At 40.9% G+C, this 27,065-nt stretch overlaps 1 protein-coding gene across 4 annotated transcripts in view; it reads right to left on the bottom strand.

Annotated features, from left to right (window-relative positions):
• PDE1C (phosphodiesterase 1C) overlaps window positions 1-27,065 on the bottom strand; it is a 491,380-nt gene that overhangs the window by 375,634 nt on the left and 88,681 nt on the right. For all 4 annotated transcript variants that reach the window (XM_072783564.1, XM_072783562.1, XM_072783563.1 and 1 more), the window contains exon 2: window positions 26,828-26,878. In XM_072783564.1, coding sequence (XP_072639665.1) covers window positions 26,828-26,878 — 51 coding nt within the window. The remainder of the gene's footprint in view (window positions 1-26,827; window positions 26,879-27,065) is intronic.

The following is a 27,065-nucleotide window of genomic DNA, read 5'->3' as shown; positions in this document are numbered from 1 at the left end:
CATATTGGTTATAGTTCTTTTTTTTTTTTTTTTTTTTTTTGGTAGTTGCCATAGAGTTCACACCATACATTTACAGCTAATCCAAGTCCACTTTCAAATACCACCATAATACTTCACTCACAGTGTTAGTACCTTATAATAACAAAATAATCCTAATTCCTGCTCCTGTCCCTTGTATCATTGCTGTCAAATCTTCAGAAGAGCTGTGAGTGATGCTCAGAATTATCGTCCTGAGGAACGGAAGGAACATTTAAATGCAAGCGCTCATCCCAGGGACAAGTATAACCCGACAGGATATTAACTCTCTAGGCTTTCTGGGTCCACTATGCATGAATGTGGGACAATTCCCACACCATCAGAGAATCTCCAGGACATAAATCAAGAGAAAACAGTACAACTGGAGCCTAAAAAGTGGGCCAAAAGGATGTGAAGTTGTGTTCAAGAGGTCCCCAATACATAGAGTTCCCACACAGTTTTTGTATAGAAAAAAATACAACCAGAGGGGCACCTGGGTGACTCAGTGGTTGAGTGTCTGCCTTTGGCTCAGGTTGTGATCCCGGGGTCCTGGGATCAAATCCCACACTGGGCTCCCCACAGGGAGCCTACTTCTCCCTCTGCCTATGTCTCTGCCTCTCTCTGTGTCTCTCATGAATAAACAAATAAAATCATATATATATATATATATGATTTTATTTGTTTATATAACCAGAATCCCATCTGCTACTCATTCCTGCTTTAAAAGGATCACAATGGTCCTTGCCATGGCTCTTCCCAAGGCAATTTGATGTGGGCCTTTTGAAGTTGAACTCTGAGAGCAGGAAAGAATGCTTCTTCAGAGTCTCCACAAAATGGGCAGAGCACCCTCCAGGGACACTGGGATGGTCTGCCCTGACAAAATGAAAAATAAAAATTCCACTGCTCTGATTTATTTTAAGCTGATTTTGAAGGCATGAAATGTTTCTGATTAAACAGAAGCAAAAAAAAGGAAACAGAGAGAGAGTCACACAGGTCTCTCTCAATAATATCAAAAACCCCATGAGGGAAATCATAGATAAACTAAGCCTTCAGGGTACCAAAAATAATGTGGCTCAGGTGCAGGAGATGAGCAGCTCCATTCAGCCCACTCTGTGTCATCTGCTTCTGCCTCCTCCTGTCCCCACCCCTGCTTTCCTGTCTCCTTTGACTTGTTCCTGTCTCTCATTTGAAGCCAATTACATTCTCCTTTTCTGTTATTTTTCCTTTGTCCCTGCGATAAATCCTCTCCCTCCTCTTCACAAAGACAACTTTTTGTATACCCCATGAACCCTCTAGATTGATTATAAATCTTCTGGATTCACAAATTCTGGTAGCCGCATCTGTACCACTGAGCTTATCAAGAAAACAAGTCCTCAGGTTCAGATGATACAAACATTGTTCAGCAGTTGCTACGTGCTAGACATGGTAAAGAGGGCTTCACCTGTGTTACTTTATTCAATGGTCAAATTCAACCCCTCAAAGTAAATATTTTTGAAATATTATTGAACACTAGGCTATTAAGACTCTAAGAGATCAAATAAACTGGATCGCACAGTTAGAAAACAACAGATTGCTTTGACCTGAAATTCTCATTCTCCTTATCAAGGCTCCAGGTGATATGTCACACTGTTTGTACTTTACTTTTGAGCAAATAAACAGATGCATATTGTAGATCAAGCATAATATTCCATATTTGTTATTATGAACCAAACATTTTTTTACAAAAGAAATAAGATACACTCTATCTGCAACTAGGGAGAGCCTTGATGTTGCTTAATCTCTTCCATGAAAAAAAAAAAATCTCTTCCAGGAAGCAGTTAGCAGCTTCCTTTAAGGACGGAAGTTTGGGCTGCAGGAAAAGATGAATAATGCAAGCTAAATTTAATGGATTGAGAAAAGACTTCTTAAGAAAGCAAGAAAATGAGATGAGAAGGATCTAAATAAGAAATAGCTACAGATTCATTTTTGAAGTGTGTCTAATGGTGGCAGTCTGATAAACCGCTGGCAGGAGGAGCTCAAGGTCACGTGGTAATCCTATTTAAATCTGACAAGTGACTTATCAACTCAGTTCCTGATTTGAAAAAAAAAAAATACACAAAGATAATGTGGACAAAAGCCTGAGAAATTAGAGTCCTGCAAAAGCACAGAGGAGGAATGCTTGAATGGCTCAGCGGTTAAGCATCTGACTTCAGCTCAGGCCATGATCCTGGAGTCCCAGGATTGAGTCCCACATCAGGTTCCCTGCATGGAGCCTGCTTCTCCCTCTGCCTATGTCTCTGCCTCTCTCTGTGTGTCTTTCATGAATAAATAAATAAAATCTTTAGAAAAAAAAAAAAAAGAGGAGAGGGAGTTAAATCTTCAAAAAGGTGAAAAAAATTATTAGAAACCATCAATGATTCTCAAAATATCTGTGACACAGGTTTGTAGGTATCCTCTTTTTCTGGGAGGATATGGGTCTTGAAATTCCCATCCAGTAGAAAAACAGGGGCTGGAGCACAGAGGTCAAGAATTACCTAATAAAACCCAGATGAAAAGTTTTATCCTCACTAAGAACAAACAATGGTAGTGCAAAAGATTAGGTAGCGATAAAGACTTGAATATCTTTAAATCAGTCATGTAGGCACTGTTCTTGTTACTTTTAATATACTAATTCTTGATTTTGAAAACTTTGCAGAAATTTTGTCCAAAATATTATCCTTTTAATATGTAATTAATATACAAATATTAATGAGATTTTGTATTATTCTTTTCTTTCCCCAAACCCAGGGGATATTTTACACTTACAGTGCATCTCATCTCAGTTAGCATTAGTCACATTTCAAGTGCTCAAGAGTTATATTCTTTTTTTTTTTTTTTTTTTTTTTTTTTTTTTTTTTTTTTTTTTTATTATTGGTGTTCAATTTACTAACATACAGAATAGCACCCAGTGCCCGTCACCCATTCACTCCCACCCCCCGCCCTCCTCCCCTTCTACCACCCCTAGTTCGTTTCCCAGAGTTAGCAGTCTTTACGTTCTGTCTCCCTTTCTGATATTTCCCACACATTTCTTCTCCCTTCCCTTGTTTTCCCTTTCACTATTATTTATATTCCCCAAATGAATGAGAACATATAATGTTTGTCCTTCTCCGACTGACTTACTTCACTCAGCATAATACCCTCCAGTTCCATCCACGTTGAAGCAAATGGTGGGTATTTGTCATTTCTAATAGCTGAGTAATATTCCATTGTATACATAAACCACATCTTCTTTATCCATTCATCTTTCGTTGGACACCGAGGCTCCTTCCACAGTTTGGCTATCGTGGCCATTGCTGCTAGAAACATCGGGGTGCAGGTGTCCCGGCGTTTCATTGCATTTGTATCTTTGGGGTAAATCCCCAACAGTGCAATTGCTGGGTCGTAGGGCAGGTATATTTTTAACTGTTTGAGGAACCTCCACACAGTTTTCCAGAGTGGCTGCACCAGTTCACATTCCCACCAACAGTGTAGGAGGGTTCCCTTTTCTCCGCATCCTCTCCAACATTTGTTGTTTCCTGCCTTGTTAATTTTCCCCATTCTCACTGGTGTGAGGTGGTATCTCATTGTAGTTTTGATTTGTATTTCCCTGATGGCAAGTGATGCAGAGCATTTTCTCATATGCATGTTGGCCATGTCTATGTCTTCCTCTGTGAGATTTCTGTTCATGTCTTTTGCCCATTTCATGATTGGATTGTTTGTTTCTTTGGTGTTGAGTTTAATAAGTTCTTTATAGATCTTGGAAACTAGCCCTTTATCTGATATGTCATTTGCAAATATCTTCTCCCATTCTGTAGGTTGTCTTTGAGTTTTGTTGACTGTATCCTTTGCTGTGCAAAAGCTTCTTATCTTGATGAAGTCCCAATAGTTCATTTTTGCTTTTGTTTCTTTTGCCTTTGTGGATGTATCTTGCAAGAAGTTACTATGGCCGAGTTCAAAAAGGGTGTTGCCTGTGTTCTTCTCTAGGATTTTGATGGAATCTTGTCTCACATTTAGATCTTTCATCCATTTTGAGTTTATCTTTGTGTATGGTGAAAGGGAGTGGTCTAGTTTCATTCTTCTGCATGTGGATGTCCAATTTTCCCAGCACCATTTATTGAAGAGACTGTCTTTCTTCCAATGGATAGTCTTTCCTCCTTTATCGAATATTAGTTGCCCATAAAGTTCAGGGTCCACTTCTGGATTCTCTATTCTGTTCCACTGATCTATGTGTCTGTTTTTGTGCCAGTACCACACTGTCTTGATGACCACAGCTTTGTAGTACAACCTGAAATCTGGCATTGTGATGCCCCCAGATATGGTTTTCTTTTTTAAAATTCCCCTGGCTATTCGGGGTCTTTTCTGATTCCACACAAATCTTAAAATAATTTGTTCTAATTCTCTGAAGAAAGTCCATGGTATTTTGATAGGGATTGCATTAAACGTGTATATTGCCCTGGGTAACATTGACATTTTCACAATATTAATTCTGCCAATCCATGAGCATGGAATATTTTTCCATCTCTTTGTGTCTTCCTCAATTTCTTTCAGAAGTGTTCTATAGTTTTGAGGGTATAGATCCTTTACATCTTTGGTGAGGTTTATTCCTAGGTATCTTATGCTTTTGGGTGCAATTGTAAATGGGATTGACTCCTTAATTTCTCTTTCTTCTGTCTCATTGTTAGTGTATAGAAATGCCACTGACTTCTGGGCATTGATTTTGTATCCTGCCACGCTACCGAATTGCTGTATGAGTTCTAGCAATCTTGGGGTGGAGACTTTTGGGTTTTCTATGTAGAGTATCATGTCATCGGCGAAGAGAGAGAGTTTGACTTCTTCTTTGCCAATTTGAATGCCTTTAATGTCTTTTTGTTGTCTGATTGCTGAGGCTAGGACTTCCAGTACTATGTTGAATAGCAGTGGTGAGAGTGGACATCCCTGTCTTGTTCCTGATCTTAGGGGAAAGGCTCCCAGTGCTTCCCCATTGAGAATGATATTTGCTGTGGGCTTTTCATAGATGGCTTTTAAGATGTCGAGGAATGTTCCCTCTATCCCTACACTTTGAAGAGTTTTGATCAGGAATGGATGCTGTATTTTGTCAAATGCTTTCTCTGCATCCAATGAGAGGATCATATGGTTCTTGGTTTTTCTCTTGCTGATATGATGAATCACATTGATTGTTTTACGGGTGTTGAACCAGCCTTGTGTCCCAGGGATAAATCCTACTTGGTCACGGTGAATAATTTTCTTAATGTACTGTTGGATCCTATTGGCCAGTATCTTGTTGAGAATTTTTGCATCCATGTTCATCAGGGATATTGGTCTGTAATTCTCCTTTTTGGCGGGGTCTTTGTCTGGCTTTGGAATTAAGGTGATGCTGGCTTCATAGAACGAATTTGGAAGTACTCCATCTCTTTCTATCTTTCCAAACAGCTTTAGGAGAATAGGTATGATTTCTTCTTTAAACGTTTGATAAAATTCTCCTGGGAAGCCATCTGGCCCTGGACTCTTGTGTCTTGGGAGGTTTTTGATGACTGCTTCAATTTCCTCCCTGGTTATTGGCCTGTTCAGGTTTTCTATTTCTTCCTGTTCCAGTTTTGGTAGTTTGTGGCTTTCCAGGAATGCGTCCATTTCTTCTAGATTGCCTAATTTATTGGCGTAGAGCTGTTCATAATATGTTTTTAAAATCGTTTGTATTTCCTTGGTGTTGGTAGTGATCTCTCCTTTCTCATTCATGATTTTATTAATTTGAGTCTTCTCTCTCTTCTTTTTAATAAGGCTGGCTAATGGTTTATCTATCTTATTAATTCTTTCAAAGAACCAACTCCTGGTTCTGTTGATCTGTTCCACAGTTCTTCTGGTCTCGATTTCGTTGAGTTCTGCTCGAATCTTTATTATCTCCCTTCTTCTCTTGGGTGTAGGATCTATTTGCTGTTTTTTCTCTAGCTCCTTTATGTGTAAGGTTAGCTTTTGTATTTGAGTTCTTTCCAGTTTTTGAATGGATGCTTGTATTGCGATGTATTTCCCCCTTAGGACTGCTTTTGCTGCATCCCAAAGATTTTGAACGGTTGTATCTTCATTCTCATTAGTTTCCATGAATCTTTTTAATTCTTCCTTAATTTCCTGGTTGACCCTTTTATCTTTTAGCAGGATGGTCCTTAACCTCCATGTGTTTGAGGTCCTTCCAAACTTCTTGTTGTGATTTAGTTCTAATTTCAAGGCATTATGGTCTGAGAATATGCAGGGGACAATCCCAATCTTTTGGTATCGGTTCAGACCCGATTTGTGACCCAATATGTGGTCTATTCTGGAGAAAGTTCCATGTGCGCTTGAGAAGAATGTGTATTCAGTTGAGTTTGGATGTAAAGTTCTGTAGATATCTGTGAAATCCATCTGGTCCAGTGTATCATTTAAAGCTCTCGTTTCTTTGGAGATGTTTTGCTTAGAAGACCTATCAAGTATAGAAAGAGCTAGATTGAAGTCACCAAGTATAAGTGTATTATTATCTAAGTATTTCTTCACTTTGGTTAATAATTGATTTATATATTTGGCAGCTCCCACATTCGGAGCATATATATTGAGGATTGTTAAGTCCTCTTGTTGAATAGATCCTTTAAGTATGATATAGTGTCCCTCTTCATCTCTCACTACAGTCTTTGGGGTAAATTTTAGTTTATCTGATATAAGGATGGCTACCCCTGCTTTCTTTTGAGGACCATTCGAATGGTAAATGGTTCTCCAACCTTTTATTTTCAGGCTGTAGGTGTCCTTCTGTCTAAAATGAGTCTCTTGTAGACAGCAAATAGATGGGTGCTGCTTTTTTATCCAGTCTGAAACCCTGCGCCTTTTGATGGGGTCATTAAGCCCGTTCACATTCAGAGTTACTATTGAGAGATATGAGTTTAGTGTCATCATGATATCTATTCAGTCTTTGTTTTTGTGGACTGTTCCACTGAACTTCTTCTTAAAGGGGAATTTTAAGAGGCCCCCTTAAAATTTCTTGCAGAGCTGGTTTGGAGGTCACATATTCTTTTAGTTGCTGCCTGTCTTGGAAGCTCTTTATCTCTCCTTCCATTTTGAATGAGAGCCTTGCTGGATAAAGTATTCTTGGTTGCATGTTCTTCTCCTTTAGGACCCTGAATATATCCTGCCAGCCCTTTCTGGCCTGCCAGGTCTCTGTGGAGAGGTCTGCTGTTACCCTAATACTCCTCCCCATAAAAGTCAGGGATTTCTTGTCTCTTGCTGCTTTAAGGATCTTCTCCTTATCTTTGGAATTTGCAAGCTTCACAATTAAATGTCGAGGTGTTGAACGGTTTTTATTGATTTTAGGGGGGGATCTCTCTATTTCCTGGATCTGAATGCCTGTTTCCCTTCCCAGATTAGGAAAGTTTTCAGCTAGAATTTGTTCAAATACATATTCTGGCCCTCTGTCCCTTTCGGCGCCCTCGGGAACCCCAATTAAACGTAGGTTTTTCTTCCTCAGGCTGTCGTTTATTTCCCTTAATCTATCTTCATGGTCTTTTAATTGTTTGTCTCTTTTTTCCTCAGTTTCCCTCTTTGCTATCAACTTGTCTTCTAGGTCACTCACTCGTTCTTCCACCTCGTTAACCCTCGTCGTTAGGACTTCTAGTTTGGATTGCATCTCATTCAATTGATTTTTAATTTCTGCCTGATTAGCTCTAAATTCTGCAGTCATGAAGTCTCTTGAGTCCTTTATACTTTTTTCTAGAGCCACCAGTAGCTGTATAATAGTGCTTCTGAATTGGCTTTCTGACATTGAATTGTAATCCAGATTTTGTAACTCTGTGGGAGAGAGGACTGTTTCTGATTCTTTCTTTTGAGGTGAGGTTTTCCTTCTAGTCATTTTGCTCAGTGCAGAGTGGCCAAAAGCAAGTTGTATTGGGAAAAAGAGAAAAAGGAGAGAAAGAAGGAAAGAAAAGAGAAAGAGAAAAAAAAAAAAAGGGAAGAAAAAGAAAAAAAAAACAAAAAAACGAAAAAAGAAAAAAAAAAAAAAAAAAAAGAAGAAAAAGAGAAAGAAAAAGAAAGGAGAAAAAAAAGGGGGGTGGGGGAAGGAAACAAATCAAAAAGCAAAACAAAACAAAAACAAACAAACAAAAAAAGAACCACCGGGGAGTATCTTCTGATTCTGTGTACTTTAAGTCCCTTGGCTTCTCCTGGAAGTTGTCCGTCTGGCTGGTGTTCTGGGGGAGGGGCCTGCTGTGCTGATTTTCAGGTGTTAGCAGTTGGGGGAGCTGCTGTGCCCCTGCCTGGTGCAGGGCTCGGTGGGGGTTGTTTACCCCGTGAGGCCGCAGGAGGAACAGCCCCAGTGGCGGGGCAGCTCTGGAAACCTGGATTCAGCTCCGGCAGGAACTCCGTCTGCAGGGCCTGGAGGCTCCGGGGCGGGGCCGCTGATCTGCTCAGCTGGGGCAGGAGCGTCCTCGCGGTCCTGGGCCCTCCCGGCCTCTGCCTGTCCCGGGGGAGGCGGGATCCTGGGCTGTGTCCCGGCGCCCTGTGCTCCGGAGCCTGCGCTGGTGGATTCGCGCTCCCGGGCCGCGCAACCCCCTCCGCGGAGCCGCCGCCCGAGCCCCTCCGAGCTGCTCCTGGAACCGCGCAGCCCCCTCCGCACGGAGCCTCTTCCTCTGCCCGAGCCCCTCCGAGCTGCTCCCGGGGCCGCGCAGCCCCCTCCGCGGAGCCGCCGCCCGAGCCCCTTCAGCTGCTCCGGGTCCCGCCGCGTCCCGCCGTGCGCTGCAGCCCTTAGGGAGCTCGGCGCACTCTCCTGGGCGCGCAGTTGCTGTTACTGTCCCCGGGAGCCCGAGGGCATCCCCGCCCTCCCGGGTCCTGCTCCAACTCCCCGCGAGCCCCTTTCCGCCCGGGAAGGTCGGTGCAGCTCCTGCGTCTCCGGGACGGGGCTCTCCTGTCCTGGGGACACTCGCCCCGGCCTCAGCCCGGCTCCTCGCGGGGCCCCTCCCCCTTGGAGGCCTTTGTTCCTTTACTTCTTTTTCCCCGTCTTCCTACCTTGATAGATGCGCGAACTCTTCTCACTGTCGCATTCCAGCTGGTCTCTCTTTAAATCTCAGGCCGAATTCATAGATTTTCAGGATAATTTGAAGGTTTTCTAGGTAGTTTGGTGGAGACAGGTGATTTGGAGACCCTACTCTTCCGCCATCTTGCTCCTCCCCCCTCAAGAGTTATATTCTACGCGACAGTCTGTTCTACAGAATTTATTTTGATTCATGTTTCAATTGGCTGAAGAACACCCTCAAATAATTCTTTCCAGAATGACATGGTTAATGGGATAGATACACATGAACAACAATTTAAGTAGAGATTTATTGAATTTACATTAAGCTCAACATATTTCTTAATTATCTTCTGCTATCTTGCACTATAAAAGAGAATTAGGAGCCAAGTCTGAAATAGTTTTTCTTTCTTTTGTAGACAAACATTTTTCTTTACCTTTGTATTTCAAACATTTTACTAGCATGTTTATAATGGTGAGTTATTTTTACCAATTTTTAAATGTATTTTTCTGGAACACAATGAGCCCTGTCAATATGGAAACCCAAGCCCTACTTTCTTCCACTCAGGCAAATTGCCTTCAAATTTATCTTTGATTACTGCTTCTGTTCCAATTGTTTTGTTTGGCTTCAGTCTCAGAACATCTATGATTCATTTACATGTGTTGGTTCTTCTCTGGCCTCCTATTATCTTGTCTCACCATTTTCAATTGCTTATCATTTTTATCTATTGTGTAAGACACTGTTTCTCAAGTCTGTCTTCCAATCATTGATTAAATTATTTTCAGTGTCATTTCTATATTTCAAGATGACTTTTAATTCCCATGTTGCATATTTACTTTCTTTGCATCTTAACTCAAAATCAACCTGCTTCTTTTCTTATGGCTTTCTGCTCTTATGTTAGAAGGGCTACGTCTTCCTGCTTCTTATGGAGAATATAAAGTAGGGTTTACATACTGTCTTTTGCCTTCTACATTAAATCATTTTTCAGAAAGCCACCTCTTCCCAACATCTTTATGATGGTGTTTCACTTCCCTATTTCATCATATTTTGTTTAGTTTTATTTTTGACTTAACCCTAGTTTAGTCATTCTGGAATGCAAAAAAATTCATACAGAGATTATCGTTTTCCAAAAGGTAAGGTATGTAGGTTACTCTAGGTTTCACTCACTGTCTCCTTGGGCTGCCGGATAAATTCAGCAGAAAGAACCGAGAGTAAAACTGACATTTACATCCAGACAGTCATCATAATAAGCAATGCATAACCCAAGCCAAAAGAGTAAGCACAAAAAATGGTGCCCAACCTGCTTCAGAGTAAAGCCTTGCATCTGTCTTTACCCAATTGATGGGCACAGCTCCCATCTAATTTTCAAAGCCTATTTAGAAATTCATATGGTACAGTAGATCACTATATAGTGAGACCATCAATTCCAAGAGGGAAGGTTTCAATTACTCTTTGTCATACATCAGAAGAATGAGTCTGTTCACCAGAGTAATGATGTAGACAAGATTAAAGGGAGGCTGTTTTCAAGAACTTTGACAGCATTCATTTAGTATACTAATTAAAAGAGAAGTTTATCTATTGAGAGTGAAATCTACTTGACAAACACTTTGTTAATGGTCAGTGTAAGTTAGGTACTTGGGTGTTAAAAGATAGCATTTTTTAAGTTTTCCATAATTATGACTTTCACTAATTCAGACACCACCCCCACCCCCATAATTAAGTGAAAATTTTTCAATGCATAACTACCTTGAAGTATGCTAATGTCTGCAAAGCATGCAAAAATCCAAGTTTTACCATCTGCTGGATGATTCATTTGTAAATCTGCCTAGTATTCCTTTGGGAAGTTTCAGCGCGGATTTTTAACCTCATTATAAAAACTTGGTAGGAATGAATTTAGTAATATAGTATGTATGAAAGTGCTCTGAGCACTTGGAAGAATGTGCCACATCCATCGTAGACATGTTGAAATGGTATGTGTACCGTGATAAAAAATAAAAGTGTTTGAAAGTAATTGCTTGGAGATTTGGTGTTTTAATCAAGAGTTCCAGAAAAACAGAGACTTTGAGGTAACATATTAGTCACAGGGAAGAGCTCCTTCAAATTCTGGTCCAAACTAGCCATTGTTGGTAATAAAGACAGTGGATCATTTGTTGGTGATAAGCTCCTTTAGGGAAAGAACCGTGATCTACTCATTTTTATACTCCTGTACCCAAAATGTCCTTTCAAAGTTAGCTTTTTCATGTACTTCTAAGATACCTGCTTCTGAGGCTGTAGAGAACACATTAAGAAACTCTAATAAATTTCTCAGTCTTTTCTCCCTTCTATGGGTTTCAATTGTATCATGCATAGATTTTCCTCAGTTTTTCACCCAAATGGCTTCGCACCTTGACCTCTCTTCCTTATCCTGCCCTATTGTACTAGAGAACTTGGCTTCATAAAATTTACTGACCTGGAAGCTAGGCAATTCCTTCATAAATTCCAACAACTGCAGCTCTAAATATGAGAATTTCCCCAAAACTTCATACTTGTAGGGGAATTGTTAATAGCTTAATCTACAGGATGATGATTCCTACAGTTGCACATTTTATAGCCTACAAAACTGGATGTGTCCAGCCTGGGCTTCAACCCAAGGCTTAGCCAAGGCTTAATGCATACTATGGCAGGAACCACTGCACTTCCTTAGTCTACCTGCCTATCAGTGGGGGGGTGTGGGGAGGAGGGACAGGGCATAGTACTTGGCACACAGTAGGCGCTCCATAAATATTTGTTGAAAAGAAGCTATCACGGGAAGCCATGACTGGTAAATCATGGAAGTCCCATAATTTACAATTTATCTGGCTTGTTTTCTAGTAAGGTAATTGAATATGAATCTCTAAGAACTGTCTAAGTGATAAGTGGTTTTATCCCTTTGTTTGAGATTGTTACAGATCTGGGGGCGCTTGGGTCGCTCAGTCGGTGAAGTGTCTGCCTTTGGCTCAGGTCATGATCTCAGGGTCCTGGGATCAAGCCCCATGTCAGGCTCTCTGCTCTGCAGTGAGTCTGCTTCTCCCTCTCCCTCTGCCCCTCCCCCTGCTCATGCTCTCTCACTCTTTCTCTCAGATACATTAATAAAATCCTAAAAAAAAAGAAAAGAAAAGAAGAAAAGAGAAAAGAAAAGAAGAGAAAAGAGAAAAGAAAGAAAAGAAAGAAAAGAAAAAAGAAAAGAAAAGAAAGAAAAGAAAAGAAAGAAAAGAAAAAAGAAGAAAAGAAAATAAAAAAGAAAAGAAAAGAAAAAAAAGAAAAGAAAGAAAAGAAAAGAAAAGAAAAAAGAAAAGAAAAGAAAAATTATTACAGATCTGGAACAGTTCTAGTCCCTCTGCTTTCAACTCAATTCAACATTTATTGAACATTTATTATGTACTGACTGGCAAGGCACAGTTTCTGTTTTTGAGGAACTCAAAAATCTAGTAGGAAGATAGTCATTAAAGAGATATTTATAATACAGTATAAAGCGAGCAATAATACAACTATGTAGAAATATACTGATGCGAAACAAAGCAGGGAGCGATCATTTTGTTCCAGAGGTCGGGCGAGGCTGTACAGAAAAGGTGGCTTATGACACAGTTTTGAGAGATAAATGGTTGGCTTGGTGATCAACAGAAGATTAGAACATTTCAGGCAGAAGGAGCCACACGTGCCAAGGCATGGAGGAGTGAAACAGCATGAGAGGGCAACTAATTTCATTTTTCTGAGGCTGAAATGATGGCCTCTTAATAGGAGACGTCATCTCGGGCCAGTTTGAAGGGCCTTGTGTGATGTGCCAAAGATTTGGATTTAATTCTGTAGGCTATGAAGGGTCATCTTAAAGGTGCTTTTTTTTTTTAATTAAACTTTTACTCTGAGAAAATTATAAATTCACATGCACTTGTAAGAGATAATACAAAGACTTCATGTACCTTTTACCCAGTTTCCCCCATTGGCGACATTTTGTAACATTATAGTACAATATCACACCCGGGATGGTGACACTGAGGCAGAGCATTGCCATCACACAACGATCCTTCCAGGTACCTGCCTATAGTCACACCCACTTTCCTTCCCAGCCCTCTCCCTCCTTAACTCGTGACAACCACTAATCTGTTCTCCATTATCTATAATTTTGTCATTTTAATAATGCTATGTACATGGAGTCATACACTAAAATATAAACTCTTGGGATTGGCTTTTTCACTCAGCATAGTCCAACAACTCATGTTGTTGCATGTATCAGCTTGTTCTTTTTATTGCTGAGCAGTATTCCATGGTATGCATATACCACAGTTTGTTTAACCATACACTGAATAAATAAGTTCTGAGTTCTTTCCAATTTGTGGCTATTATGAATAAAACGTCTATGACTATTCATACACAGGGCTTCTTAAAATGTAGTAAAATACATATGATATAAAATTTACCATCTTAACCATTTTTACGTGTAACCAAGTTCCATGGCATTAAATACATTCAGGTTGTATCCACCTCCAGAACTTTTTTTTTAAAGATTTTTATTTTTATTTATTCATGAGAGACAGAGAGAGAGAGAGAGAGAGGCAGAGACACAGGCAGAGGGAGAAGCAGGCTCCATGCAGGGAGCCCGACGTGGGACTTGATCCCACGTCTCCAGGATCACGCCCTGGGCTGAAGGCGGCACTAAACAGCTGAGCCACCCGGGCTGCCCCCAGAACTCTTTTCATCTTGCAAAACTGAGCTGTGTACCCGTGAAAGTAATTGCCTCCTCCTCTCAGCCCCTGGCATGGTTATGATTCTACTTTCTGTCTCCATGAACGGCTACTCTAGGTACTTCATGTCCGTAGAATTCTACAGTATTTATTTTTCTGTTCCTGGGTTATTTCACTTAGCATCATGTCCTCAAGATTCATCCATGTTGTAGCTTATGTAAAAATTTCCTTCCTTTTTAAAGCTGAGTAACATTCTACTGTATGCACATTTTATTCTGTAGATATTTTGCTCATCCATTCATCTACTGATGGACACTTGGATTGCTTCCAGCTATACCGCGAATAATGCTGCTATGAGCAGGAGTGTACAAATATATGTTTAAACTACTACTTTCAATTCTTTGGGGTATATACATACTCAGAAGTAGAAGTGCTGAATCATTTGGTAATTCTATTTTTAATTTTTTGAGGAACTACAAAACTGTTTTCTATGGCTGTGGCACCACTTTACATTCCCACCAATAGTGCACAAGGGTTCCAATTTCTCCACATCTTTGCCAACACTTGGGTTTTGTTCTTTTATACTAGCCCTCCTAATAGTTGTGAGTTCACATGTACAGGTTTTTGTGTGATAAGTCTTCAGGGATGCCTGGGTGGTTCACTGGTTGAGAGTCTGCCTTTGGCTCAGGGCATGATCCTGGATCCAAGGACAGAGTCCCACATTGAGCTCCCCGTGGAGAGCCTGCTTCTCCCTCTGCCTATGTCTCTGCCTCTCTCTGTGTGTTTCTCATGAATAAATAGAATCTTTTAAAAAAAATTTTTTTAAGAATATAAGTCTTCATTGCTCTGAAATAAATGCCCAAAAGCGCAATTCCTGACTCACATGGTGCTTGCATGTTTAGTCAAAAAAAAAAAAAAAAAAAAGCCAAACTTCTTTTTGGTATATTTTTTATTGGAGTTCAATGTACCAACATACAGCATAACACCCAGTGCTCATCCCATCAAGTGCCCCCCTCAGTGCCCGTCACCCAGTCACCCCGTCACCCCATTCCCCCGTCCACCTCCCTTTCCACTACCCCTTGTTTGTTTCCCAGAGTTAGGAGTCTCTCATGTTCTGTTACCCTCACTGATACTTCCCACTCATTTTCTCTCCTTTCCCCTTTATTCCCTTTCATTGTTTTTTATATTCCCCAAATGAATGAGACCATATGTTTGTCCTTCTCCAATTGACTTACTTCACTCAGCGTAATACCCTCCAGCTCCATCCACGTTGAAGCAAATGGTGGCTATTCATCCTTTCTGATACAGCCAAACTTTTTAAAAAGTGGCTTACCACCAGCAATATATGAATGATGCAGGTCCTCTTCATCCTTCTCAGGATTTGGTGTGGTCACTATTTTTTTTTATATTAGCCATTCTGGTAAATGAGTAGCAGTATCTCATTGTGGTTTTAATTTGCATTTCCCTAATGACTAACAAAGTTAAATATCCTTTCAAATACTTACTTGTCAACTGTATATTTTCCTTGGTAAAATGTCCTGTCTTTGGTCAACTCTGAATGGGTTGTTTTTCTTTTTTATGTTTGAGTTTTGAGAATTCTTCATATATTATAATACTAAAACTTTTTTGGATAGCAAAATTATTTGCAAATATTTTCTCCCACTTTTTGGCCTGTTTTTTCAACATCTTGGCAAGGTCTTTGCAGAACAAAGGTTTCTAATGTTGGTGAAGTCCAATGTATCAATTTTTTTCCTTTTATGGATCATGGTGATAAGTCTTTCTTTCCTAGCACTATAATCCCATGATTTTTTTCTATCTCTTTTTCTAAAAATTACATAGCATTATGTTTTATGTTTAAGTTCATAATCCATTTCAAGTGAATTATTATATAAAGTTTGAGACTTAGGTTGAGGTTTGTATTTTTGCCTGTGGATGTCCAAATACATGAGCCCATATATTTAAAAGGCTATATTAGCTCCATTAAACTGCTGTTGTACCTTTGTCAAAAATCGGTTGGACGTATTTGTGTGAATGAATCTATTTCTGGCTTCTCTATTCTGTTCCATTGACCTATGAATCTATCCTTTTACCAGTACCACCTAGTCTTTATTACTGTAGCTACACACTAAGCTTTGAAATCAAATAGACTGATTCCTTACACGTTGTTCTTCTTTTCCAAAATTGTTTCAGCTATTCTAGGTCCTTGAATTTTCATATAAATTGTAAAATAATCTTGTCTATATTTACAGAAACTCTCATTGGGATTTTCATAGGAATTGTGTTAAATCTGTTTATCAGTTTAGGGAGAATTGACATCTTCACTATGTTGAGTCTTCCAATCGACGAATACAGTATTTGTTTCCATTTATTTAGATTTTCTTTTACTTCTTTCATCACCTTTGTGTAGTTTTCCTCATTTAAGTCATATATATTTTGTTAGATTAACATCTATGTATTTCACCTTTTTTTTTTTCTTTTTAGAAAAGAGAGAAGGAACAGGGGGAAAGGCAAAGGCAGAAGAAGAAAGAGAATATGAAGCAGGCTCCACACCAAAAATTGAGCCTGATGTGGGGCTCAATCTCACAACCCTGAGATCATTACCTGAGCTGACATCAAGAGTCTGATGCTGAACCAACTGAGCCACTCAGGCGGCCCTACACATTTCACCTTTTCTGAGCAATTGAAAACATCACTGTATTTTTTATTTTGATTTTTTATGTTTATCTTATATCCTATAACCTTGCTGAACTCACTTATTAATTCTAAAAGGTTTTTAATAGATTCCTGATAAATTTCTACATAGACAATCATGTCTTCTGCAAACAGAGACAATTTGATTTCTTCCTTTCTGATCTGTATGCATTTTATTTCATTCTCTTCCCTTATTGCACTGGCTAGAACTCCCAGCACAATACTAAGTAAAAGGATGTGAGCAGATATGCTCATCTCACTCTCAATTTTAGGGGTAAAGCATCAGTCTACAGTTAGCCGTGGTTTTCTTGTAGATGTTCTCTATCATATTGATGACAGTCCCCTATATTTCCATTTCCCTGAGAGTTCTTATCATGAATGTTGAATGTTGTCAAATGCTTTTTCTGCATCAGTTGATATGCTCATATGATTTTTTCTTCTTTTGCCTGTTAATATGGTGGATTACATTAATTTTCAATACTGAAAGAGAATCAACCCCACCTGGCATGGTGCATAATTCTTTTTTACATGTTGTTGAATTGTTTTGCTAATATTATGTTAAAAAGTTTTACATCTGCATTCATGAGGATATGGGGCTGTTGTCTTTCTCTGGTTTTGGTATCAGGATACTACTAACTTCATAAAATGAATTGGGAAATGTTTCCTCCTCCTTATTTTCTGGAAGAAATTATGTAGAATTGGTACGAACTTTCCTTTAAAAATTTGGTAGATCTTTCCAGCTAAACTTACTGGGTCTGGAGATTTCCTTGGGGGAATTTTTAATTATTAATTTAATTTTCTTAATAGTTATAAAGCTATTAGCTACTTCATAATTGGTAAGTTGTAGTATTTTGTGTTTTTCAAGAAAGTGATCCATTTTATCTAAGTTTTTAAGACTCCAAGTTCAAGCAGAAGTCTCAGATCCAACTCCTCACTCTGTACAGCCCAAAGCCTGAAATCTTTAGCACATGTACTAGATCCCATGGCCTTGGCAATACCACTCTCATGCAGCATAGCTACAGAATCAGCAGCATGTTTATAGCTTGCTGTACTAATATTAAATTCTTCCTTCATTTCCACCTGCAGAGTTCCTTTTTTTTATTGCAAGTTTAACTATGCATTTTAAAGTATTTTTTAAAATATTTTACTCAGCATTTCTATATGCTTATGAAAAATGGAAGGTTTTCAGACTATCCTAGTCCATCTTTTGCTGGAACTAGAAGCTTCATCCAAACTTTATTCAAAGGAGCATATATTGAGAGAGGAAAAGAGGAGGTGCTTGGCATATAATAGCCAACCCATTCTTCCTTGCCCTCCCTGAGGTTACATTACACACAAAAAGATTTCTATTCATATTTTTAAGTTGTATAAGCTTGTACACATGTAGTAAGGACTAAATATTTGCCATTAACTCAATAAGCTGGACTACAATTCCCATGAAGGAAAAAGAAATTAGTCTGCATTTAAAGGGAAAAAAAGTCTAAAGGAATATATGTGAAATGCTGAAGGGAAAGGTGTCAGTAGATAGCAATGCAATTAATGTGATGATCGAGCTGCTCTGTATGAGAAACTGGGAGGAGTGTCTTTCAATTCCTAAGAGGGAAATGGAAAAACAGGGGAAAAAGTAGAGGAGTGTAGGCAAAGAAGGATCCAGGGGTGGTGGACCAGGAGCTACATGAGCAAAGTGGTCTTTAAAAAAAGTTTTGTTGGTGAGATGGATGAAAGGGCTATTGAGAACAAAACTCTGAATTAAAATTGTCTGCATGCAATTGCATATTGTAATCTCTCGTGGATCCCTAATCTTCACTCAAGGTCTGCTTTCACCAACAGCCTTTGGTTACTCCAAAAAAAGAGAAGGGGCTTTGTTCCACATCTGAGTCTATGTCAGAGCAGATCAGAAGACAGCTACAAGCAAATAGAAGGAAACAATCAATAGAGGTAGGAAATCAGGGCAAGGAGAATATTAGATCATCCCTAGTATTCACAGAAACATTGAGGAGTGCTCTGAAATTCCAAAGGGCACACAATAGCAATTTGGGCCTATTTACCTAAATCTCAATGGACCTCCAGCTGACATCTGAGTTACATATCATCCACAGGCTCCTAGAAGCTACTTAGAGTATCACCAGACAGTCCACTGATGAACCAATGGCTAGCATATTGTAGACCAAGTGATATAGTGGTTATATTCAAAGACCCAAATATATACACTCAAAACAAGAAAATCAAAGTGAGGCTCAGTTCTCCAAACACACATGCTTCACTATGTGTCCTTCACTATGACTGTGACCATCAACCCCTTCTAGGCCAAGCTGAGTTTTCCCCACTAGACAGGTTCTTGCAGAGAGCTCATGACCCGTGACAGAAATGCTTTAAAGATTATCTGATTTTACAAGAGGTAGTGAGCTTTGGACTGGATAGTTTTAAGTTCTAGTCTAACTTGAAATTGTTCAAATGTAAGATAATGAATTGATGGATCTGTTTACTAAACCAAACAGGTTTGCTTGGCTGATAATGACTGGATTTGATGAAAGCAATGGAGAAAAAGGAGTAAGATACAATGTGGAATCCCTTGTGATCAGGCAGACAAATCTTGGGTTAACAAAAGTTGGGGAGTAACTGTCTATAGTTCTGAAACACAAATAAGTCATGACAAAAACTAGAGTTTGAGGATGACAGTACAGGTGATTTGGAGGTGCAAGCAAGAGGCAAGTGAGCCAGCCAGACAGCTCTTATAATGATGTTATTGTGATGGGGAAAGGCCAAGAGTAGACAGGAGATGACCACAGAAAGAGAAAAAGATAATTATATTCAAGAGATGTTACAGGGCAATGCCAGTTGTAACAGTTGAATTAAGGGGTATCATTAGACTATTTTCCTATAATCACTTTCAGTCATCCCCTACAATCCCTCCCAATTAAAATAAAATTAAATTAATAAGACACTATTCTTTGATAAGGGTAATTAACATTTGCATATATATAAACAAGTGTCTACAGAAAAATAATATATATTATAAGTATCTATAGAAAAATGCTAATTGTATTATTATTCTATGATCTATAAACAGGGTGCTTCACTGCACCCTGGCTTCTGCCTCTACCCTCATCACCACCATCACAACTAAAGCAGTTGTTTGGAAACTGGCCTACATAAGAATCACCAGTATTTTTTGATAGGACCCACCCCAGGAGTCTCTGATTCAGCAGATCTGGTAAGGGGTCCAAGTACTTGTATTTCTAACAAGTTCCAGGGACCCCACTTTGAGGACCACTGAGCTAGATTGCTACCCCTAAGCCCTTCATGCACAGAAATTCTAGGGCTGCCACTGTTGAAGATAAAGTTCCAGTTTCTGCTGTAACAAGTGGAAAATGAAGATGTTCAGTCATTAAATACCATTGAGGTAAGACCTAGAGCTCTATACAGGATCTGAACTTTTTAGAAATAGTTAAGTGTTGTTTAAGACAAATCAGAAAGGGAGACCTAGGTGACTCAGCAGTTGAGAGTCTGCCTTCGGTTCAGGATGTGATCGTGGGGTCCTCAGATGGAGTCCCACATCAGGCTCCCCACAGGGAGCCTGCTTCTCCCTCTGCCTATGTCTCTGTCTGTGTCTCTCATGATAAAGAAATAAAATCTTAAAAAAAAAAAATACAAATCAGAAAATCTCCAGATCTAGTTCCTGCCCTATTCTGGGCTCTGTAAATGGCTCTGGTTCATCCATACTACATGCCCCACCCCTGAAAGCACAGAATCAGCCACAGCCCACTGTTTAGAGCATTTCTCAGCCCTTCCTCCCACCCATTTTCTCTTATCCTTATTTTCATCATCATGGTTCCATAACCCATCCAACTCCAACTCAAGCTTTTAATGCTCGCAACAGACCCTCCTTGCTATGACAAGCAATTTCTTTTCTTTTTTTTTTTTTTTAATTCTTATTTACTTATGATAGTCACAGAGAGAGAGAGAGGTAGAGACATAGGCAGAGGGAGAAGCAGGCTCCATGCACCGGGAGCCTGACGTGGGACTCGATCCCGGGTCTCCAGGATCGCGCCCTGGGCCAAAGGCAGGCGCCAAACCGCTGCGCCATCCAGGGATCCCCGACAAGCAATTTCAAAAAGTTCTCTGGCTAGACTCCAGCACTCTGTTGGAGATAATTTTGAGTTTGCCCTGGGGTTCCACAATAGGTTTCATCATGTAATAGGTGCTGGCTCACCCTCTACCCCAACCCCAGAGCTCACCCTCACTGTACTGCCTCTGCCCATTCTCTACCCGGGGAAGGGGATCATTCACCCAGATTATACACCTAGTACAAAAATAGCAGGGGACTCTCCTTTGGCTTTAAAATCCATCCACACAAATTATTCCAGCTCTTCAACAGGATAATCTGTTTTCAACGCTGCCTGGATTTTTACTTCCAAAAGCAAAAGAGGTCAAATGGGGCTCCATTTCCTTAACTGCTTTTGATCCCACTATTTTCTTTTCAACCATTGCTCACCTCCCAAGCATAGGCTCTTCCAAAGCCCTGGACTGTCTCCACAAAAGTCCACTGCACTGAATGTCTGCCTGAGTCTCCTCGAGCTGAGATACACACCAAATTCTGGACTTCTGCTGCCATGCTGTGGCCACAGCTGAACACTGCATGCAGCCTTTATTTCCTAAAAGATTGTACCGCCCTTTTATTTTTAATTTTTTTAAGATAACATTACCTTAGTTTCAGGTGTACAACATAATGATTCAATATTTGTATATATTGTGAAATTATCATCAAAAAAATCTAGCTAACATCTGTCACCATGCATAGCTGCAATTTTTTTTTCTCGTGATGAGAACTTTTAAGATGTACTCTCTTAATTTTCAAATATCCAAGACAGTATCATTAACAATGATGTCACCATGCTACACATTGCATCCCCATTGCTTATTTATAACTGGAAGTTTGTACTTTTGACTACCTTCTCCCACTTCACCCACTCCCCACATCCCATCCCCTATCTACTTCTGACAAATACCAATCTGTTCTGAGTTTGTTTGGTTTTTTTGGGGGGGAGGGAATTATTATTTCACATGGAAGTGAAATTATACAGTATTTCTCTTTCTCTGCCCAACTTATTTCGCTTAGTATAATCACCATAGGATGGACCTTGAGGGTTTCTTTGTTTGTTTTAAGATTAGAAACTACCTTCTTCTACCTGTTAACCTCCACTCACTCCCTAAGCCTCAGCTAATGCTGGTCTCCTCCAGAGGGACTCCCTTGAATCTACTTTACTCCAGGTCAGATGAGGTCTCCCCATCTGGTTCACGCGGCTCCTTGTAGCAACCTCTAGCATTTCCCTCCACACGCTGCACTGGAGCCGTTTATTTCTGCATCATCTGGTCAGACTGTGAGCTCTCTGAAGACAAAATTACTCATGTGTGTGTTTCTAGGGCTTGGCATGGAAAAGTCCTTAATTAAAATATGTAAAAAGAAGGAAGTAAGGAGGGAGGGAATGAAGAGGGAGAGAAGACAGGGAGGAAGAAGGGAAGGAGGGAGGGGACAGGAAAGGTGATAATATATGCAGTGACCATCACCCATACTTACTGAGCAGTGTGCAGACACCATGCTTCATATTATTTATCCTGGGTAATCAGAGCTATAGCCACCTCAGCTGCCCCAGCATCATCCAGTGACTGGCCTATTGGGGGCCTCCTGGACCCTGGTCCTTCCTATCACCCATGACCAATATTTGTTCTAACAGATCGGTGACCACGTCACATGTTTTTAAGTGTTTTAGCACTCACACCTGCATGAGATCATCCACAACCAATTTGGAAGCAAGCTCTAATAATGGCCTAGAATCCCGATGCAGAAGGTTTGGCTTGGATGGGTAAGTTACCAGGCTGAATTCACACAGAATTCAGCACTCCTGGACATAGAACCCAAGCCCCAGCCTAACCTAGAGCCTGTGTCCAAAATGGCCTCTGAACACCCTGATAGGAGTGAGTCGGAGACCCTTGAGGACATACTCAGGAGTGGTTTCTGGAGTGTGTGTTCTGGCAGCAGGAGAGCCTACCCCCGCTTATGAAGTGAGGATGAGGGGGAAAAGTGGGGAATGGGGCTGGCAGGTACAAGTTTATGATGTCTTCCCTAAACAAGTCATTGCTCCTACACCAGGCATGGTTAGTATAACTCAAGCAGGTGGGGTGGGGTTCCTGGACTCCAGGAGCCTACTCTCTAATGGGGAGACTGACACACACATAAAACAGGCATCTCCAGGGAGGAGGACTCTTCTGGCTGGCACTGGAGGGCAGCCGTGTCAGCATCCCAGATGTCTGGACCAGCAGGGAACCCAGCCCCACAGCCAGCTGACTTTATCCCAGAAGTCCTGGGATGTCAGGAGCTCCAACCTGAGGGGGGCCCCAGGAGTTCCTCACCTCAAGGCCACCTCTTCATGGCACAGCTGTGGTCCCCAAAGGCCACACCTTCAGCTCTAAAACAAGGCTGAGTGCCAGTTGTGAAAACCTTTCAAAGGCTTCCCAGAATCAGGGTACATTTCATGGGCCAGCACAAAGACCCCCCTGGGCTGCCTCTCCTTTGTCCCTTCTGTTTTACATATTGAGAATATATTTTCAGATGTCTGGGGAGAAAATTAAAAGGTCTGATATCAATCATTTTCATCATAGTAAGAATGAATCCCTGTGTCCTCACTCCAAAAGGAATTTGCATTTCAAGTCTTCAAGTGATTCACTTATTTCAGGGAATTCCTGGCATCAGTGAGCTGGTAAAATGGGACGTTTGAGGAAAGGTCTTCCTAATCCAGATGGAATCAACTTAGAGAAGGTCACTGCAGTGTAGATCCTCAAACCCTGCCCTGAGCTGAAGCTTGAGCATCTCTACTACCAAGCTGGCAGACCCCCAAATCCCTGTGCTACAGAGCTGGGAAATTCTCCAGCCCTCAGACCTGGGAACAGCCAGGATTTGGAGTTGGAAGACCTAGAATTCCATCAGTGTGCAATTCTTGATGTCTTCTCCCAACTTAGTAGTCCTCATTTGTAAAATAGAGACAGCTCATGATGTGAGCACCCGCTATCAGCTCTGCAGGCGGTACTGAGGTGAGGTGCTCTGCAGGCTCATCACCCCTCAACCCTGGTGCTGATGCAGGGGTGGGAAGTCCCCACACACAGGAGCTCCAGCCCCAGGACAGCTAGCCACATGATAGCTGCCATTCTAGACCATTTGTGGGTCCAAAGCCAATGTATCTTGGGCTCACACAGTACCTTATGATCAGGGTCACTCTCAATTCCTCATTCTCTTGACATCATCATTCTTCTGTAGGTGTTGGAGGAGAAGATAATATTCTCCACTGTCTCTGAATCTCATGCCCCTCTCTCCCTCCCTCTCCTTCCTTCTCCTTCCTCACCTCCACTCTTAGACGAATGACTTCCTGGTTACTCTCCATGCCCATGGATATTAAGCAAATGCTCTGGTTAAGATCAGGTTGATCAAAAGCCACTTCTAAGCATAAAATGATGGGCACAAGGTGATAAAAAGGCCCTGATAGGATCCAGAGACTCACAAGATTCACCACGCAGTGTCCACCACCACTACTATTTGATGCCACATCAAGTGTCTCCAATCTAAAGGTGACAGTAACTGAGCTTGACCAGTGGACTCTGGTATTGATTTCTTTGAGGAAGGCTCAGTTCTGGGTAGTGGTGTCAACCACTAAGTGATAGGGGTTCCAAGAAGAAAGCCACGCACAGGTTGGTTATGTTGCAGAAGTAACCAGAATGAGGCCTGTGAGGCTAGTAAACCAGCTGGCCAAGGCGGAATCAGAAACCACCCCTTGGAAAAGCCAAATGTTTTCATGATTCCTACACTCTACTTCCCTTTTGTTCTCCTTTAGGATTTCTTGATATAATCAACACAGCTCATCTCTTGCAATATGGGGAAGCTGAGAAAAGTACACTGATTCAAGCATAGGCAAAATCTATAGAGAAATGAGAAGCTACTCCAGAAGCATCAGGAATCAGACTATGAGACCCCCAAAGAGAACGAAACTTGGGTATGATTTGGGAGGCCACAGGTCCAGCCCTTCCCTTCCGGCCCTGAGCTTTTTTCTGTAGACCACCCCACCCCCCATCTCAGTGGGTACAGTTTTCAAAGCATTTACAGCCTATGTTCTTGTTTCCCATCCCATCAGGCCTACATCCACGCTGGGCAGTGCACAACATCAGGACTCTATGTGTGTCTTCGTGGGTGCCAAAATTAGAGAATGTTGCAGAACCTCATCTTCTAGCCTCCAAAGAAAAGTCTGTCATCCAAATCCTTCCAATCTCCCCAAATTGAATATTTCATTCACACCATACCACAGCCTCAAGGTCATTTTCGATATAGTTAAATAAATAGAGTACCAATGAGACAATGTTACATTAAGAATTATTTTTTTCTACACGAGGTTCTGGGTTTATTCTCCATTATCTCCACCAAAAAAAAAGAAAATATTTTTTTTTCTTCTAAAGGCCACCTAATTTTCTCTCTCTAGTATTTGCTACAAAAAAATTTAGGGGGGAAAACAATTTAGGAACTAATGGTACCATCCGACTCCCCCCTATCCAGGACATTGCACAGTCAAGAAATTCTTTTGCCTTTATTTTGGTTCCAGAATCAGCCCAACTTCAGTGGTTTGCCACTAATTGCGTTTAGCCTGTATATTTTGTTTCTCTCATGTCCTCACTTATCTGCTATGAATAAGCTTTCAAGTGACATATCCTTCCAACCCAGACACACAACTCAGAAGTTTTGTGAAAGTCATTTACAAGCGAAGTCACCTTCATCTGCCTGGAAGGGACCAGCTGCTCCAGCTTTCATTCTGACTTCATGGTGATGCCCCTTGTCCCATCCCCTTCCCACATATTGCAATGAGCATCAAAGCACCAGGCACTCCCGCAGAGGCGCACGCAACACAATGCACACAGCGTGATTGGGTTACCATTCCAGCTTATTAATTTGCCTGACTACTGCTCAGGAGATAAGAAACAAAGGGACTAAAAGCATATTCATCTCCTCATTGAGCTGTGGGATGAAATCCCTATTTTGGAAAGTAATGGCTCCAGGTAGGAGGGCCGTGAGAAGCGAGGGTTTTATTACACAGCTCCTAAAATGTGGGCACTTAAATGCTCGTGCATTATCATGTATTATTACAGTTCTAAAAAAACCATTTCTAGGAATCAATCCCAAAGTTTTGAAGCCTCCCCCAAAAGAGCTGGAAGGCATAATTCTAGAAGAAGGCCCTGTAAATAGAGAAATTATACTTTCTATTCTATGCGTTAAGGCTTACTATGGCGGAACCCACACTCAAGACTTGATCTGCCTTATTTGATCGACCTTCTGTAATAACAATGCAGTCACTGAGAACCTGTGTACCATGACTTCAAAAATAGGTAACTTTTTGTATAAAGGAGAGAAGATGGGTATGAATTCTCTATTTTTCAGATGGAAAAACTGAAGCCCAGAAAGCATCAGCAAAACTACTTTAAGCAAAAGGCAGCAAGTAGTGATAGTGCTGGAAAGAAAAATCCATCTATTTTGATGGTCAGTTCACCATTTCTCTACTCTGTGGGGAACATACCCACCCAGCCCTGCTCAACCTCTTGTATTTCTGCTCCCTTATTGGCATCTGGGTTTTCCTTCTAGGGAGAGCATTAATTGGCTGGTCACACTGGCATAGAAAACACTGAGGGCGTTTGGCTCCTATTCTCCCATTATGATCCAGACCTGGAGATGAAAGAGTCAAGAGAAATCGATGGGAAACTCCAAGGCCCTTACGGGATTCCTGTGCCCAAGGAAAACAATTCAACCTATCTGAGCTTCAAAATGTCACCTAAACGAGGTAAAGCCAGTGGAGGCAGCCCATAAAGCATCACATGTGTGATGCTTTCACACATGTGTGGACCTTGGCAACTACAAGCATTTCATACACTCTTTGTCACACTATCTTCATAAAAAGCCCACCTCTACTGTGGGGCTCGCTGAGGGGATTCCCAGTGAGCAGTTCTCCAACTCAAATGTGCACAGAAATCACCAGGGATTTGTCGCATTCAGATTCTGATTCCTTAAGCCTGGGGCTCTTCATTTCTAAAAATCCCCAGGTGATGTCAACTCTCCAGCTCCCAGGACCCCACTCAGAATAGCAAAACACTGGAGCATAGTTTGATGAATGACACACAGTTCTAAGGATTGAAAAGGCAATAGCAATGAATAGCTCATTCTCGATGGGGCTCAAATGAAATATTAACCTGTTGAAGATATCTCTTATATTACTCTTTTATTGACATTGTTTTACTGACACCTGGCAGCATTACAAAGGTGTACCATGCAGGCAAAAAGGCCTCTGAAGGAGCCCAGGAAAGGAGTAAATAAGCTCTACTCACGAGAGAAGCGGGCAAGTGGTCTGGCAGTCTTGTCTCCAGCTTCATTTGCAACTGGAAAAAAAAAGCAGACAATGCAATAAGAACAAAGCACATAGTCCACAGAATATCCCCAACCTATAGCTGACCCTCTGGATGATTTGACATTAAACTATGTTTGAGGATCTTTGTAAGAGAATAAAAGCAACTTCACTCCCTCTCTTTCTGTATTTCCAGAGCTGTTCTCAATGTCTAAAGTAGG

Source organism: Canis lupus, chromosome 18, assembly GCF_048164855.1.
Source record: "Canis lupus baileyi chromosome 18, mCanLup2.hap1, whole genome shotgun sequence".
NCBI classification, from domain to species: domain Eukaryota; kingdom Metazoa; phylum Chordata; class Mammalia; order Carnivora; family Canidae; genus Canis; species Canis lupus.
Note: the sequence above shows the minus strand (reverse complement) of the source record. Positions and strands in the feature narration are given on the sequence as shown.